Genomic DNA, 14614 nt, shown 5'->3' with positions numbered 1-14614 from the left:
GCAATGTATAAGGTACCAATACCTTCTGAGTTCTAAAGATCTTTGCTAAGATCTAAGCAAGGAGATGAATAAATCCCTGTCTCTGTACCAGGTGCAGTTCATTATTATTGCTTTGTATGCAATAATAATAAAGAAAATAGTAAGAAATGAACAAAGGCATTAAGTATATGTCCTATGGCTGTGCTGTACAAAAAGGCAGCCACAAGTCATAGAAGTTAAATATCTTCTGGTTATTTATGTTTATATTTATTTAAATTTATTGATTGAATCATGTTTATATTTATTTATCAAATTGAAATGAAATACAATTAAAATTTCAGTTTTTCAGTCAAAATAGCCACATTTCAAGCTCTCAACACTCACCTACTATACCAGAAGCTTAGATAGAAACCATTTCTATCATCAGGGAGAGTTCAATTGGGCAGCACTGCAAATGCCCACAGGAAGGGTGTCTCTTTTATGAAAGGGAGTACACTTTGTTCCTCACTGCTCTAGAAGCTTCTAACTCAACATCAGGGCCATGGATACCAGCAAGTTCACTCAAGCTTTCATCACCATATCTAATTCATTCTCATTTTCTCTTTCGCTCCATCCTCTCTTCCCTCCAATCCCCCTGTGTGATCTCTTCTCTCAATGTCTTTCCTCATTCTGTTTTGAAGCAAAGGAGAAAGCATATTTCTAATAATTGCACAGAAGTAACTTTCAAGTTTTATTAATTTTTAAAAAGATCTTCTGTTTATTTATTTGAGAGATAGAGCATGAGCAGGGGATAGGTAGAGCAGGTGGGAGAAGCGGACTCCGTGCTGAACAGGGAGCCTGAAGTGGAGCCAGGGCTTGATCCCAGGATTCTGGGATCATGACCTGAGCTGAAGGCAGATGCTTAACTGACTGACTCACCCAAGCGCCCCTGAGTTTTATAAATTTTTAAGATTTTTTTTTTTTGAAAGGTGCTTTTGCACAGAGAGTCATGCAGAATGATGCTCCTGTGCTGTCTGGGCTGCAGTGGAGTGAAACTGAAATCCTGAACTGAAGTGCCTGTTCCAATTCATCAAGCCACATGATGAGTTTCAGTTTAATGTATTCTCTTGTCCAACAAATGTCAGGAACCTGGTTTGGTTCCAGAGCAAAATCTGGTAGATAAGGCTTACTTAAGAACCAATGTAAATTTAACTCAAAGGTCCCAGATTGAAACATATACTAAATAACCTATATCCTCCAGAGAATCTCTAAATGTACTTTCCCTTAGCCTAGCAAGCTCCTGGAGTTAAGAGCAAGGTGCACTGGGTTGACCCAATCACTCTCGAATCATGTTAAAAAAAAAAAATCAGTACCTCAAAGGAAAGCTGTTCTCTTTTTCCAATGATGAACCCTTTGACATATAACCTTAAATGGCTTTCCCTATTTTATGAGGTTCCCTTCCGGTCCTGTCCCATAGCAACCATACATTTGGGAGGTAAAAATAAGCAAATCTCAATGTTTCACTGACCTATGAACTCCACCTTAAGAAATACTTCTCTACTACATCATTATATCCACTTAAGAAGAGACATAGAGAAGTTCACATTTTTGTCAGAGTAATGGTTGTTGCTTGGATATACTACCCCTTTACCCTTATCTATTACTCTAGAATTCTCTGACTCACTAAATTTTTTTTTGACTCACTAAAATTTGACTTAAAATTGAAACATGTAAGGCCAAACATTTAGTTTAGGAAAGATGAAGTAGATCTTAAGTACATAAAAATCCTGGATATTATATATAAAACAAACACGATAGGACTCTGACAGGTTGAAAGGAGAAGAAAGACTATTTAAGGATCTACAGACTTGAGGAGCAACACAATGGTGAGTTCCTTGGGTTTTTTGTCTCGTGTATTCCAGATTGGGTACTAGAGAAGATAGTGATGCAGAATTATCAGTGGGCACAGGGAAAAAAGCACCTAAGAAAAGCCTGCTCTTTCTACTCAGAGGACCAGAAAAGGAACAGCTTAACAAGATAGAAAACTTTTAGGCAACAGATGATCTATTCTAGTCAACACCACAGAAAACACTGTGGCTCACCCCCACTTCTGCTAACAATGCTAAGAGAAGAGTGTTCTACCTTTATCAGACTACAACAAAACTCCCTAATCCCTGTGTCAGAAGAGACCTAATGGAGAGTCAGAATTTCCACCAACCCCAACCCCACTGACAAATAAACAGAGTCTCTTCCTCTCTGTTACCCACAGAGACCTAGTCAGAGCTTGAACTTCCATTACCAGTTAAAAATGATGAGAAGCCCCTCGCTCACCTCCCCAAGTTGTCAATGAAGGCCTAATTGAAAATTTGTAATTTCCTTCTCTAACCTGAGGAGACAATACACATCTTATTCCACCAATGTGATGTAGGAGGAAACCTGCTAAAACATAAAATTTAAATAAGATTCAGAAAAATTAAGAGAATCATAGAATCTCAAACATTATTAAAACCTAAAAATTACCCATTCTTTTACCATGCTCCAAAAGGTAATAGATAAAAAAGACATTCATGGAAGAAAGGGTTAGAGAGAATGGAGAGAAAGAAAACCAAAACCAAAACAAACAAAAACAATGAACAGAAAAAAATATATATATAATGACAATCTTAAGCCCTAACATAATAATGACATTAAAGGTAAAAGTTCTAAATACACCAATTAAAAGAATTTAACTTACTGTACCAAAAAGAAAAAGAAAAGAGAATCAACCAAATGCTACCTACATGGAACTCATTTCAAATGTAATGATATAATATCATTAGTTTGAAAGAAAAAGAGGAAAAAAACCCACCATGTAAACAATCAAAAGAAAGCAGAAGTGTCTATAAAATAATCTGATTAGGTAGACATCAATAAAAAGAAAATGACAAGGCATATAGAGGAACATTACATAATGACAGAGACATATCAATCCCAAATATGTACACACCAAACAGCAGAGCTGCAAAATGCATAAAGCAAAAATAGAACTAAAATGAGAAACAGAAAAATTATACTTAGAGACATCAATACTACTCTCTCATCAATTTGTGGAACAACTGGACTGAAAATAAGCTAGGATATAAAAGAAATCAACACCACCAAACAATATGATTTAATCCACTTTTATAGAATACTCCAACAGCAGCAGGCTCTACATTCTTTTAAGCACCCAAAGACTCTATACCAAGATAGTGTGACCACACAAAACCTCAACAAATTTAAAAGAACTAAAATTATATAGTGTGTGCTCATTGCCCATAATGAAATCAAACAAAAAAAAATCAATAACAAACAGAAGACGAAAAATCTCCAAGAGTCTGGAAACAAACAAACAAAAAATGCACTTGGGTCCAAGAAGCGAGCCTCAAGGGAAATTAAAAAAAAAAAAAAAGCCACACTGAACAGAAATTAAAATGAAAATACAACATATCAAAAACTTTTGTACACAGATAACAGCTAACACAGTGCATAAAGGGAATTATATAGCACTAAATGTTTGCATTGGAAAAGAGAAGTCTCAATTCAATAATCTAAACTTAAGTCTAAAGAAACTAGAAAAAAGAATAAAGTAAACCCAATGCAAACAAAAAAGGAAATACTAAAGAGCAGAAATCAGTAAAATTAAAACAGAAAAACAATTTGAAAAATCAGTAACAAAAAGCTGCTTAAAGAAAAGATCCATAAAATTGACAAAACTCTAGTATAACTGACAAGAAAAAGAAAAGACACAAATACCAGTACCAACAATGAAACATGGGATATCACTACAGATCCTGCAGACAACAAAAGAATAATAAGAGAAAACTATGAACAACTATACACACATAAATTTGACAATCTAGATAAAATGGACCGTTCTTTTAAAGTATAAACTATCACAACTTGCCCAATATGAAACACATAATTTGAATAGCACAATTATTAAGAGAATTTAATTCACAATTAAAAAACCCAAAACAGAAGTCTTTAGACCCAGATAGCTTCACTGTAGAATTTTACCACACAGAAGAACACCAAATTTTATATGATCTCTTCTAGAAAATAGAATAGGAGGGAACTCATTTTACAAAGCCTGATATCAAACCAAAGACAGTGCAAACAAAAACAAAAACCAATACAATACTCTCAAGATTGTGGATGCAAAAATTCTTAACATAATATTAAGCACATGTAATTCAGCTACCTATAAATAGGATGAGTGCACTATGACCAAGTGGGGTTACTACAGAGATGCAAGGCTGATTTGGTATTCAAAAATCAATCAGTGTAATCAACCACACTAACAGCCTATAGAAGAAAAATGACATGATTATACAATTGATGTAGAAAAAAGATTTGACCAAAATGAACACCCAAATGTGAATAAAAATGTTCAGAAAACCAAGAACAGAAGGGACCTTTATCAACTTGATAAAGAATATTTGTACAAAAACCTACACCATCATCATACTTAATGGTGAAAGACTAAATACTTTTCCCTTAAGATTGAGAACAAACAAGGCTATTGTTCACTTTGATCACTGCTGACCAATACAGCACTGGAACTTCCACTTCTAGTTGTAAATCTAAGAAAAAATACACAAGACTTGTATGCTGAAAACCATAAAACATTAGTGAAAGTAATCAAATACTTAAATAAACCGAGATATATAATATTCATGGATTGGAAGAGTCTACATAGTAAAAATATCAATTCTTCCCAAATTAATATAGATATTTAATGTAATTTCCAAGAAAATCATCAGTGATTTTTTTCTGTTGGAGATATAGCAAGATTATTCTAAAATTTATGCAGAAAGGAAAGGAACTAGAATAACTAAAAGCAATTTTTGAAAAAAAAAAAGTGAGAGAAATCACTTTTCCAGACTTCAAAATTTACTATACAGCTACAGTAATACAGATTGTGTGGTAGTGGTAAGGGGCTAGATGAAAAGAAAAAAATCAGTGGAATAGAACAGATACCCAGAATAGCCCCACATATGTACACCGAACTGATTTTGAAGAAAGATACAAAAGTAATTCAATGGTGGAAAGATAACCTTTTCATTAAATAGTGCTGGAGAAATTGGACCTCCACTTAAAAAAAAACAAAGCAAACAAAAAAACAACAACAACTAAATCTTGACCAAAGTCTCACACTAAAAATAAGAAAAAGGCCATAGGCTTTATAATGTAAAACTATAAACATTTTTAGAAAAAATAGGTGATAATCTTAAGGACCAAGGGCTTCATGAGGACTTCTTAGACATGACATCAAAAATACAACCCATACAGGAACCTGGGTAGCTCAGTCAGTTGAGCATCCGTCTCTTGGTTTGGGCCCAGGTCACAATCTCAGGGATGTAAGATTGAGCCCTGCACAGGGTCTGCCTGCTTGAGACTCTCTCCCTCTCCCCTTCTCTTCCCCATGCACTCTCTCTCTCTTTATCTCTAAAATAAACATATTAAAAATAAAAACAAAACAACCCATAAAAGAAAACATTGATAAATTGAACCTCATCAATAGTAAAACGTTATTCTATGAGACAGACTCTATAAAAAGGATGAGAAAACAATTTACAGGGAGAAGGAAATATTTGCATACTACATATTCAATCAAGGATATCCAGAATAAAGAACTCTCGAAACTCAACATTTAAAAAGTGATCTGATTAGAACATAAAAAACAAAAGACAAAGAGACATTTCACTAGAGAATATATATGGATGGCAATAAGCCCATGAAAAGATGTTCAACATCACTAGCCATTAGGGAAATGCTAAGACCATGATGAAATAATACTATACATCTTGTAGAATAGCTCAAAACCAAAACCAAAAAAAAGTTTGGATGCAAAGGCAAGGATGAGGATAAACTCAGTTTCCCCTAAGTGTTTGATGGGAACTAAATGGTACAGCCAGTCTGGAAAAGTTAGATAGTTTCTTAAAAAGCTACACAATTATTATGTGTCAGCAATTGGGCATTTATCTTAGAGAAATGAAAACTTCATCCATATAAAAGCCTTTATATGATTGTTCATAGCATCTTTATTTTTAATATCCAAAAGCTGCAAACAATGAAAATGCTCCCAATAGGTGAATAATTAAATAAATGATGGTACAACCACACCATGGAATGCTACTCAGCAAAAATAATAAATAAATAAATAAATAAATAAATAAATAAATAAATAAAAACGATTGCACTATGAACATATGCAACAACTTAGATGGATCTTAGGGGTATTATAGTGATGAAAACAAAGTCAATATCAAAAGTGTATAATTCCATTTACATGATATTCCCAAAATGATAAAATTATAGAAGTGGATAACAGGTTAATGGTTGCCAGGAGTTAGGATTATAGGGAAGAGGTGTGGGCATAACTATAAAGAGGTGGCAAGAGTGGCTTCCCAGTGGTGATGGAACCCTTCCACACACTGACTGACATGGTCATCACACACATCTACATGGAATAAAGTGATAGAAAATGATACATGCACATTATATCAATATCAGTCTCCTGGTTTCAGTGCTGTAGGATAGTTATGCAAGATGCAACCACTGGGAGAAGCTAGGTGAAGGGTATGAGATTCCTCTGTACTATATTTGCAGCATTCTGTGAATCTGTAATTAATTCAAAATAAAAAGTTTTAAAAATAGTCAAATAAATCAAATAATTTATTATGTTGAACCCAAGAATATAGGATTAATGTAGTAGGGTGTCTTAAAGTTTCTTCTTTTTCTGTGTGCACAAACTTTATAATGTGAAATGTCTGCATTTCTTCCCACTACTACCCCAAACTTACTAACAAAAGTAGCTGACCCTCCTCCACATATGCCGCTTTTGTTGTCAAAATGAAAATGGAGTCAGAAGTTTACTAGCCTTCTATTGATGGCTGTTTTTTAAAATATTTTATTTATTTATTCATGAGACACAGAAAGAGAGAGAGAGGCAGAGACATAGGCAGTGGAAGAAGCAGGCTCCATGCAGGGAGCCCGATGTGGGACTAGATCCCGGGACTCCAGGATCACACCCTGGGCCGAAGGCGGCGCTAAACCGCTGAGCCACCCGCGCTGCCCTGATGGCTGTTTTAATGAGAAATAACATCTATCACTTTAGGATTGGCAGTGCCACCAGTGATGAGTAAAATGAGGCTCAGGAAGATGACTTACCCTTGCTATGATAGGATTGTTCAAAAGTAAGAGATCAGCAAAGAGCCCAGTTCTCCTATCACTCAACTCATGGCAATTAGCATTAAATTCATTTGTTTACAGAGAGTTAACTAGTACCAATAGATGCCTGTGTTTCAAGGAACTCTTCACTAAAAGGATATCTTGCAAATATATTCAAAGAAATTCAGTATTATCATTTTTATAACTAGTCAATACTAGTTGGTCCAAGGGTCCAGTAGAGGACCCCGATGTAATGATAAGAACACCAGAAATTTGCATGCTATCTAGCCCACTGGGTAAAGGGTGGCTTTAAAGGATGGTTCCTTTTAATAGATACGTACCGAACTAACTGTGCTCTTCCAGGTGAAACAGGTGGTCCTGACCTTTCAAGTCTTCCTCTATGTTTTTTCTCTTGAGTGTCTCTTAGTAAGCTTTTGTGCCTAAAAATATATTAACATTTTAAAATTAACTTATTGTGGATTGATAGGAAATTAAAAATAGAAATGTACCTAAAGATTTCATCATTTTCATGCACCCGTGTGACATGTTTTCCTAATACAGAAAATAACTGTATGAGTTCCAGCCTCATCTGACACCTGGGATGTCCCTTCAGTCTTTCAGGCACATTTTGGCCAGTATTTCTTTTATAAGGACCAAGTACTAGGAACTGTCACTCTGCAGGCCCCTTCACTCGGAGCCTTCTACTCTGGGCACATCCTGCCCTGGGTGAAAGTTGCCTGGTTACTTCCCTTCCCCACCCGACTCTGCCACAGGGCCTGGATCTGGTTTTCCAGGGATTCCCAGGTTTAGCGTGGTCCTTGGCACATAGTGGGTTTTCATTACATAGTGGCTAGATAAACTCATAACTGAAAAATGCCAGGACGTGGGAAGAGTGGTATTTTAAGATTCACCTTCCAGCATAACAGAGCAGCCTGTGTATTTGTCATTTTCATACTCCTTCAGATAGGAGTCACAGAGATCAAACACCTCAAAATTGATGAGAATTAGAGGAACAAGAGCATCTCCTTTTTCCCCAGGACTCCTTCCATCTGCTCTCTGGGTTTGCTGGCAACATGTACTCACTCCGTGGTTCTCAGAATCCCTGCAAGTGAGGGTCCCCTGTGACCAGCTGGGAGCCACTTCTTGCTTTACCCAATCGGGGACCGCATGGAACATTAAAAATAGGCTGAAATTTGTAAGCTATATGCTAATTTAAAAAGTGTCCTTGGCATCTCCGACTGCCGGCTTTTATGAAACACAGGGCCTTAATCTGTGCTTAGGTACCTATTTATAGACGTCCCTAAGTGGAACTCGTTTTGTATGTCAGACATTCTTTAAATTAGTGTCCGCTTCACTTAAGCCTGTTAATATTTTGGAGGCTCTAGCCTTTCTGTGGTATTTACTTAAAGTTCTGTTAATAGATAAGATGCTGTCTCTATCAAGATTTCCCTGATTCACTTCACATAATTTTAATCATTCTAAATTCACCTAGCACTTAACTTCTTCAGGTCCCTACCACTGCGTTTACATTGCCCGTGAGATTCCTCCATGTCTTTTATCATCTTTTTCACGTGATATTAGCCCTGACCTACCAATTGAGTCAATGGTGCTCTTGCCTTCCCTTCTGGTGCCCACACATAAGCCGTATTCACGCCAAATACTTCTACTTGGAATATGAAGAGCAGGGAGGGACTGACTTGTATTATGGAGGGACATGTCAACATCTACTCTGGACTTTCTCCCATGACATAAACTAACAACTAGGCAAATGTGGTTACTGAGGATGTATCAGAGAAGCCCTCATGCAAATTTCTACATACTTTTTGAAATCAACAGTGGCCTTCCAGTTTAAAGTTGGCTCTAATCTCTTGGTCATTTGAAACTTCCCGAAGTTAATTTGGTTCTTCTCTAGTATATTCTTGCTTGAAGCAAGAAAAGCTTTAGGAAGGGCGTCTGCTTCTTCCTTCTTAGGTACCTCCTTAGGCTCTTCATTTTCTTTTTTCCATTCTTCAGTGAATCTAATATCCTTTATGTACAAAAAAAACAGTAATTTTTACAATGACATCACTTCTGAATTGTTTTGTGCTATCTGAAAATTAAAAAGTGATAACTTCAGAAAATGAAGTCTCTGATGCCTCTAACTTGTGTTGCTTAGTGACACACACTAGAGAAGGGCCACTTCAGGACTCAGGTCTCTACTGGAGTGACGTTGCCAGAAATGTGATGTTCCTAAGCTCCCCTCCCCACTGCAGCACACACAGATACAACAGCAGGGTTAGACCTACTCACTCCTCACTACTGCCAGACAGATCTAAACTCAAGGGCTGCCTGGGTGGTTCAGTGGTTGAGTGTCTGTCTTTGGCTCAGGGTGTGATCCTGGGGTCCCAGGATTGAGTTCCACATCAGGCTCCCCGCAAGGGGCCTGCTTCTCCCTCTGCCTATGTCTCTGCCTCTCTCTGTGTGTCTTTCATGAATAAATAAAATCTTTTAAAAAAATATCTAAACTCAGATGCTATATTGACTGGGACACATCATGTAAAAATTTCTGAAACAAAGGATTAAAAGCATATTTTGCAGTTAGCCAGAGATAAAAGACACATGACAGAGGAAGTCATTATATTTAAAAGACACATGACAGAGGAAGAAATATAATTATTAAAAAAGACTTATCAGAAACAATGCAAGCCAAAGGAAAAGAGAATGACATCTTTAAAATATTTTTTTTTAAAAAAGACCTGCCAACCCAAAATTCTAAATAGATTAAAAAAAAAAAAAAGCTTTCAAAAATAAGGGCAAAATAAAGACTTTCATAGATGATCAAAACCAGAGAATTCTTGTTCACTTCCGGAAGGCCTGTGCTAAAGAAATGGCGATGAAGTTCTTCATTCAGAAGGAATAACATACCAGAAAGAGGACTATACCACATCTATACAAAGAAATGAAAATCTGTAGAAATGGTAAAAATATAAAAGACTCCTCATATTATTTTTAATCATTCTAAAATGTAATTGATTCTCTAATGTAAAAATAGTATCGTTGTGTTGAGGGGTTAATAGCATACAAAAGTAAAATGCATGACAATAGTGCCAAGGGTAGGGAGAGGCACTGAAGGTTACTGTGGTAAGTTCTTAAAGTCTTTGTGAAATGGTAAGACAGTATTTAAAGGTGGGTAGGATAAATTAGAGATATACATTATGAGCCCTAGGGCAGTCACCATGAAACTTTTAAGAAGCATAACTGACAAAAAGCATAAATAAAACAATCATTTTTAAAGGCTCAATTAATACAAAAAGGGTAGGAAAAGAGAGAAAAAATAACAAAGAACAAATGAGACAAAAAAGAAACAAGTAGCAAATTAGTAAATTTAAATTCAAATCAATCCCTAGTTACATTAAATAAAAATGATTTAAAACTTCAGTTAAAAGAAACTGGATTGAATTGGATGAAAAAGGTATTTAAAAACCCACTTTCCATACGACCAATAATCAAAAAATGCAGGAATGGTTACATTAAAATCAAACAAAATGGACTTAAAAACAAAATATTATCAGACCTAAAAAGGGAGACACATAATGACAGTCAACACAACTCTTATTGTATATTCACCAAACAACAGAACTTCAAAGTACATTTAGAAAAAAATGTAACTACAAAGAAAAATAGATAAGCCCACAATTATGAGACTTCAAAAACTCCTCTTTCAGTAATCAATAAAATAAGCACACAAAAATTAATAATATAGAGAACTGAGCAATACTATCAATTACATTGACAAAACTGACAATTATAGAACATACTACTCAATGGCAGCAGGACACATACTCCTCTCGAACAAAAAAGAAATCACCAAAATTGACCACATTTTGGTCCATAAAACAAACATCTACAAAGCTAAAAGGACTAAAATCATATGAAAAAAAAAAAAAAAACCTTCTCTTAATTCAATGGAATTAAACCAGAAACCAGTAAAAGAAAGATAACTAGAAAACCTTCAGATATATTAATGTGCCTGAAAACATATCAAAATCTATGGGATGTAGTTCATGTAGTGTTCATATAGAAATTTACAGGATAAAACTTTATAGTAGAAAAAATAAAGGTCTCAAATGAATGGCTAAACTTCCAAATTAAGAGATTAAATAAGAGCAAATTAAACCCAAAAAAATCAGAAGGAAAATAAAATCATCAAGAGCAGAAATCAAATAAAAAGGAAAGCAGCCAAAAAAATCAATGAAACAAATAACTGTTCTTTAAATAAAATCAACCACTTCTTTCCAGATTAATCAAGAATAAAAAGAGAGAAGACTCAAATGATCCATATCAGAATTGAAAGAGCAGTCATCACAAAAGATCTTCCAGACATTAAAGGATAATAATGGAATGCCATACTTGATGCCAATAAATTAGATAAGTTGGATAAAATGTAAGAATTCACTGAAACACACAAACTACCAAGGCTCAAGAAGAAGAAACTGGACTAGCTCTATATCTATTAAAGAAATCAAATTCTCAATATAAAAACATTCCAATAAAGAAAGCTACAGGCACAGATGGCTTCACTGGTGAATTGTATCAAATATTTAAGAAAGGAATAATATCTAATTTGTATGAAGAATTCTAGAAAGAAGTAAGTGAATATTTCCCAATTCATTTTCTGAGGCCACATTACCCAGCTACCAACACCAGATAAAGATGTTAAAAAATAACTACTAACCCATACCTTTCATGATTATAGATGCAAATATCCTCAGTAAAATACTATCAAATTTCATCCAGTAATGTCAAATAGGGTAAGACATAATGATGAATTGGGATTTACTCCAGAATTACTCAAAAAAGTCATCAACAGACAAAAGAAGGATAATCGTGCAATCATCTCAAGAAATGCAATAAAATCACCACCTCAAAGCAGCAATGGGCTCATCTCCCATGGGTTAAGTGGAGGCCCCATGGGAAGCATGTAAGAAGGCACTCTCCCTCCCTATCAGCCAAGGTAGCATCAGCAGAGGCTTCATAGGAACTGAACTTCCACCCCTGTCCAACGGTAATGAAGCATACTATTCCACCAGAGTTGTCAATGGAAAGTGAAGAACTCAGATCTTGCAGGACCTCCAGACTCCACCAGCAAAGTACCAGAGAAGGCCTGCTAAAACAAAAGATCTAAATAAAATCCATAGTTTCACAACATAATGCCCCAAATGTCCAAGACAATAAAAGATCATTCATCCTACCAAGAACCAGAAAGATCACAACTTGAATGAGAAAGGATAATGTAGGAATAATGTTTATACCAAGATGAAATAGATGTTGGAATAATTTGATATGAATTTAAAGCTGCCATCATAAAAATGCTTCAGTGAGCAATTTTCAAGACTTAAAACAAACTAAAAAGCCTCAACAAGTAAATAAAAGACATGAAGAAGAACCAAAAAGAAATTTTTTTATTTTATTTTTATTTATTTTTTTTATTATTTTTTTTCAAAAAGAAATTTTGAAACTGAAATTTATGAACCAAAAAAAAAAAAAAAAAAAAAAACCTCACTGGATAGGCCTAACAATATGATGGAGAGGACAGAGGGGAAGAATCCATGACCTTCCATGAAATTACTCAGTATGAATAAAGAAGGGAAAATTCATTGCAAAAAAAAATGATAGAACCTCAAGATCTGTGAGGCCACAACAAAAATTCCAAAATTCATGTCATCAGAGTAACAGAAAGAGAAGAGGAAGGGAGTCAGACTAAAAATGTATTCTAACAAGATTTGAAATTTTCTCAAACTTGGAAAAAGACATAAATCTAAGATTCAAGAAGCTGAGGAAACCCTAAACAAACAAACAAAGTTATCCATGCCAAGACACACACACAAAAATCAAACTCGACAAACTAAAGACAAGGAAAATTCTTAACAGCCATGAGACATAAACAATATTTTGCTTTTAAGAGGAAAACAATTAAAATAATAACAGATAATCATGGAAGCCAGAAGAAACATTTTTTAAACACTGGAAGTAAAGAATTGTCAGCCTGGGATACTATATCCAGTGAAAATATTCCTTCAGAAATGAAGGGGAGGTCAAGAAATTCTCAGATGAGGGAAAATGAAGAGAAGCTGTCATCAACAAACTTAACCTAAAAGAGTAAGTTCTTAAACAGAAAGACTATGATAAAAGAAGAAACTTGCAACAGCAAAAAAAGAAAAACAATGGAAAAGAATAAAAGTGTAGGTAAATACAAAAGACATTCATTCTGCTTTTGAGTTTTTTAAATGAAGTTTGATGTTTGAAGCAAAACATAATGCTGTCTTATACAGTTAGCAATGAATATGGAGGAAATAAAGACAATTACAAATGAGAGAGGTAAAGGGACTTAAAAGAAGATACTTTTTTTTTTTTTTGGTTACTAAAATTGTATTTATTTTTTCAGTCCCATCAGTGTAATAGTATTATAGCTTTTGCAAGAAGTTTATGTTGAAAGAGAAATGACATAAATTCTCATAGTATATTTGTAAAGAAAGACTATGCTGACAGTTTTTTTGTGTGACATCTCAGGGAGTTGCAAGGGATTAAGTCATACACAATTATTGTTTGAAGGCGACATGGTTTCTGTACTTTGCTCAAACTGGTATAATGTCAAATAGTAGATTATAATTGATTACATAGGTATATATGGTACAATACTCATAGTAACCACAAACATGCAAAATCTTTACAAAGAGGTACATTCAAAACACTATGGATAGAGGAGCAAGATGGCGGAAGAGTAGGGTCTCCAAATCACCTGTCTCCACCAAACTACCTAGAAAACCTTCCAATCATCCTGAAAATCTATGAATTCGGCCTGAGATTTAAAGAGAGACCAGCTGGAATGCAACAGTGAGAAGAGTTCGCGCTTCTATCAAGGTAGGAAGACGGGGAAAAAGAAATAAAGAAACAAAGGCCTCCAAGGGGGAGGGGCCCCGCGAGGAGCCGGGCTGAGGCCGGGGCAGGTGTCCCCAGGACAGGAGAGCCCCGTCCCGGAGGAGCAGGAGCTGCACCGACCTTCCCGGGGGAAAGGGGCTCCAGGGGGTGGAGCAGGACCCAGGAGGGCGGGGATGCCCTCGGGTTCCCCGGGACAGGAACAGAGCAACTGCGCACCCAGGAGAGTGCGCCGAGCTCCCTAAGGGCTGCAGCGCGCACGGCGGGACCCGGCGGGACCGGAGCAGCCAGGAGGGGCTCGGGCGGCGGCTCCGCGGAGGGGGCTGCGGGGCGGGAGCAGCTCGGAGGGGCTCGGGCAGAGGAAGAGGCTCCGTGCGGAGGGGGCTGCGCGGTTCCAGGAGCAGCTCGGAGGGGCTCGGGCGGCAGCTCCGGGGAGGGGGCTGCGCAGCCCGGGAGCTCGAATCCAACAGCGCAGGCACCGGAGCACAGGGCGCCGGGACACAGCCCAGGATCCGGCCTCCCCCGGGACAGGCAGAGGCCGGGAGGG

General features: G+C 36.4%; 1 protein-coding gene across 1 annotated transcript in view; it reads right to left on the bottom strand.

The window, feature by feature from the left end:
- The window catches only part of LOC140629432 (outer dynein arm-docking complex subunit 2-like), a 216335-nt gene that overhangs the window by 142259 nt on the left and 59462 nt on the right, over window positions 1-14614 (bottom strand). Inside the window, exons 12-13 of the mRNA XM_072818908.1 lie at window positions 8973-9178; window positions 7494-7592 (exon numbers count right to left, since the gene is read on the bottom strand). Coding sequence (XP_072675009.1) covers window positions 7494-7592; window positions 8973-9178 — 305 coding nt within the window. The remainder of the gene's footprint in view (window positions 1-7493; window positions 7593-8972; window positions 9179-14614) is intronic.

This window comes from Canis lupus (assembly GCF_048164855.1).
Source record: "Canis lupus baileyi chromosome 5 unlocalized genomic scaffold, mCanLup2.hap1 SUPER_5_unloc_4, whole genome shotgun sequence".
Classification (NCBI taxonomy): domain Eukaryota; kingdom Metazoa; phylum Chordata; class Mammalia; order Carnivora; family Canidae; genus Canis; species Canis lupus.
Note: the sequence above shows the minus strand (reverse complement) of the source record. Positions and strands in the feature narration are given on the sequence as shown.